This window comes from Nematolebias whitei, unplaced genomic scaffold (genome assembly GCF_014905685.2).
Source record: "Nematolebias whitei isolate Nwh7 unplaced genomic scaffold, NemWhi1 Nwh_scaf_3682, whole genome shotgun sequence".
In the NCBI taxonomy this organism is placed as follows: Eukaryota; Metazoa; Chordata; class Actinopteri; order Cyprinodontiformes; family Rivulidae; genus Nematolebias; species Nematolebias whitei.
The window spans coordinates 849-4,771 of record NW_023622227.1 but is presented as its reverse complement, the minus strand read 5'-3'; the positions used below and the strand labels follow the sequence as shown (position 1 = coordinate 4,771).

General features: G+C 44.4%; 1 protein-coding gene across 1 annotated transcript; it reads right to left on the bottom strand.

Annotated features, from left to right (window-relative positions):
• Positions 1 to 470: 470 nt before the first annotated feature.
• LOC119429608 (NLR family CARD domain-containing protein 3-like) lies at positions 471 to 2,623 on the bottom strand. The gene is made up of 2 exons (XM_037697206.1): positions 2,368 to 2,623; positions 471 to 2,272 (listed from the first exon to the last, which is right to left on the bottom strand). The coding sequence occupies exons 1-2, from the start codon at positions 2,621 to 2,623 to the stop codon at positions 471 to 473; spliced, it is 2,058 nt and encodes a 685-aa protein (XP_037553134.1).
• Positions 2,624 to 3,923: the final 1,300 nt, after the last annotated feature.

The following is a 3,923-nucleotide window of genomic DNA, read 5'->3' as shown; positions in this document are numbered from 1 at the left end:
AACAGGAGCTTTCTGGCTCGAGTCCCATCAGTTGTGTTTTTCTGATTATTGTGGACGGATAACAACAAATTTACCTTCGTCTTTAATAAGAACATGTCCAATGTTGACACATGTTTGAATGATACAAACTGAAGAATTAAAGTTTGTGTTTGACAGGACTGATGAGCTAACGGCTAGTTTAAACAGCTAAAACTGAAGTGAATTGTTGCATCTTCAAACAGCTTGAATGTCAAAACTTTTATTACAACTCTATAAAACAATATTTGATAAACATCCACATGTTGTTTGTTCACTCTGTAGTAATTGACTAAAATATCTCTGGTTATTTATTAGCATAAATATCACATGAAGCATCAAAGAGTCATGTTTTATAAAGTCAAAGTTCTGATTCAGAAGTGGATCCATTTGTCATCACATTACAAAGTTTATTTAAATGTTACTTATTTAGAAATATTTCAATATTTTAGTACTTACTTTGCTTTTTTGGAGGCTTTGAGAACTGGCAGCAGCCTCAGAAGATGCTCCTTTTTAGCAGAATATTTATGCAGGTTAAACACATCCAGATCTTTTCCTGATGTCAGTAAGATGAAGACCAGAGCTGACCAGTGAGCAGGAGACAGTTCATCTGTGGAGAGACTTCCTGAACTCAGAGACTGTTGGATCTCCTCCACTAGAGAACCATCATTCAGTTCATTCAGACAGTGGAACAGATTGATGCTTTTCTCTGCAGACAGATTCTTACTGATCAGAAACTTGATGTACTGGACTGTTTCCTGATTGGTCTGTGAGCTACTTCCTGTCTGTGTCAGCAGGCCTCGTAGGAGAGTCTGATTGGTCTGCAGTGAAAGACCCAGGAGGAACCGGAGGAACAAGTCCAGGTGTCCATTTGGACTCTGTAATGCCTGGTTCACAGCACTCTGATGGAGATCATTAAGATTTATATTTTTAAAAAACTTGGACCACAAAGAAACTGTTTTTTGTTTTTCTTCCATCAGATTGAGCCCAGAGTTGATGAAGGTCAGATGGACATGAAGAGCAGCCAGAAACTCCTGAACGCTCAGATGGACGAAGCAGAACACCTTGTCCTGGTACAGGCCTCTCTCCTCTTTAAAGATCTGTGTGAACACTCCTGAGTACACTGAGGCTGCTCTGATATCGATGCCACACTCTGTCAGGTCTGATTCATAGAAGATCAGGTTTCCTTTCTGCAGCTGCTCAAAAGCCACTTTTCCCAGAGACTCAATCATCTTCCTGCTCTCTGGACTCCAGAGTGGATCTGTCTCAGCTCCTCCATCATACTTGACCTTCTTGACTTTGGTGTGAACCAGCAGGAAGTGGATGTACATCTCAGTCAGGGTGTTGGGCAGCTCTCCTCCCTCTCTGCTTTTCAACACGTCCTCCAGAACTGTAGCAGTGATCCAGCAGAAGACTGGGATGTGGCACATGATGTGGAGGCTTCGTGATGTCTTGATGTGAGAGATGATCCTGCTGGCCTGCTCCTCATCTCTGAACCTCTTCCTGAAGTACTCCTCCTTCTGTGGGTCAGTGAAGCCTCTGACCTCTGTCACCATGCCAACACACTCAGCAGGGATCTGATTGGCTGCTGCAGGTCGTGTGGTTATCCAGAGGCGAGCAGAGGGAAGCAGTTTCCCCCTGATGAGGTTTGTCAGCAGCACATCCACTGAGGTGGACTCTGTAACATCAGTCAGGATCTGATTGTTGTGGAAGTCCAGAGGAAGTCGACACTCATCCAGACCATCAAAGATGAACACAAGCTGGAAGTCTTCAAAGCTGCACATTTCTTTGGTTTCAGTAAAGAAGTGATGAACAAGTTCCACCAAGCTGAACTTCTTCTCTTTCAGCACGTTCAGCTCTCTGAAAGTGAATGGAAACATGAAGTGGATGTCCTGGTTGGCTTTGTCTTCAGCCCAGTCCAGAGTGAACTTCTGTGTTAAGACTGTTTTCCCAATGCCAGCCACTCCCTTTGTCATCACTGTTCTGACTGGTTCATGTCTTCCAGGTGGGAGTTTAAAGATGTCTTCTTGTCTGATGGTTGTTTCTGGTGTGTGTGGTTTCCTGGATGCTGTTTCAATCTGTCTGACCTCATGTTCATCATTGACCTCTCCAGTCCCTCCCTCTGTGATGTAGAGCTCTGTGTAGATCTCATTCAGAAGGGTTGGGTTTCCTGCTTTAGCAATCCCCTCAAACACACACTGGAACCTCTTCTTCACACAACATTTAAGGTTACGATGACAAACTGCTGCAACTTGTCCTGAACAAACAAAATACATACATTTAATAATTAAAGAATAAATTCCTCTCAACAATGAAATCTCAAAAGTTAAATGTTTATAGAAATCCTCTTACTGCTCTGCAGACGGTCAGCCAGCTCCTCCTGCTTCATCCTCCTCAGGAAGTAAACTGTGATCTTCATCAATGCCTCTCTGCTCCTCCTCTGCTCTTCATCATCACCCTCCAACACCTCCTCATCCTCCCTCTTACTCTCTAAGCATTCTGGGTAATCTGGACTCAGAACCTTCTGGATCTTCTTCAGCTCGTTCTTCACAAAAGTGACCATGTTGTCCTCCAGCAGCTGGAACAGAAAAATATCTGAATGACACATCAGACTGAAATCATGGAGCCAAACATCAGATCCATGTTGGACAGAGTGACAGTCTACTGGTCTACATGTTGGACAGACTGACAGTCCACTGGTCTATGTGTTGGACAGACTGACAGTCCACTGGTCTACGTGTTGGACAGACCAACAGTCCACTGGTCTACATGTTGGACAGACTGACAGTCCACTGGTCTATGTGTTGGACAGACCGACAGTCCACTGGTCTACGTGTTGGACAGACTGACAGTCCACTGGTCTACGTGTTGGACAGACCGACAGTCCACTGGTCTATGTGTTGGACAGACTGACAGTCCACTGGTCTACGTGTTGGACAGACTGACAGTCCACTGGTCTACAAAGTGCAGCATGGAGATGACTGTGAACACAACACATGGAAAAGTACTTGTTGTACATGAACGCACCATAAATATGGAGTCCAGCTGTGTTTGATGCTGCTGGGCAGACTGAGCACTGGGAACCTCCGAGCTCTGCTGGTTCACTCTGTGGAGGAATCATGAAGAATTAGCTCCACTTGTGTCTGTCCACACAGAGACAAACAGCAGCTAAAGGTCCATGTGGAGTCAGGATCCAGAAACTATTTGTCCTCCTCCATCCAGCAACACCTGCCACCTGAGTGGAAGTTCCTACCTACACTGTGTTTGAAGCAAAGGTCAAAGGTGACACCTGCTGGACCACCTGGTGACCTACAGACACTCAGAAACTCCTCCTACAACCTCCATTCTTTCACTTTGACTGCTGAGTTTGGAGAAAACATCCAACACACACCGCTTCACATGTGAACATAGAAATGTGTGAAAAAGAGCTGAGCTCACATGAAACACATGTTGGAATGAAAACATTTCAGACTGACTCAGTTACATTTTACACAGTTACAACATTTAGAGACAGCTCACCTCTCTGCTGATGGAGGCTGGACTGATTTAAAATCAATAAGACCACCCTTTGACATGTCGCTCTTTAAGGACACACAGCTGGATTCAGGTCCAGCTTTGAGTCTCTGATGGATCCTGTTAAAAAAGTTACATTTAATGATTGAGTCATGGTGATTGGTGTCAGATCCTGAGTCTGGATCCTGGAACATTCTGGATGAAAGTGACAGGATTATTTGTTCTCAGTTATTGATCCTGAAACGATCCTTTCCAGCTGCAGGACACCACATCTGTAATTCTACAGTCCATCTTCTCCAGTTCTCCTCCTCTTCCTGCAGCAGACATGTTGTTCTTCTTGAACTGGATTAAAGTGGATGAGTGTGTAGTTGAGTAATCCAGATTATTGTCAGCAG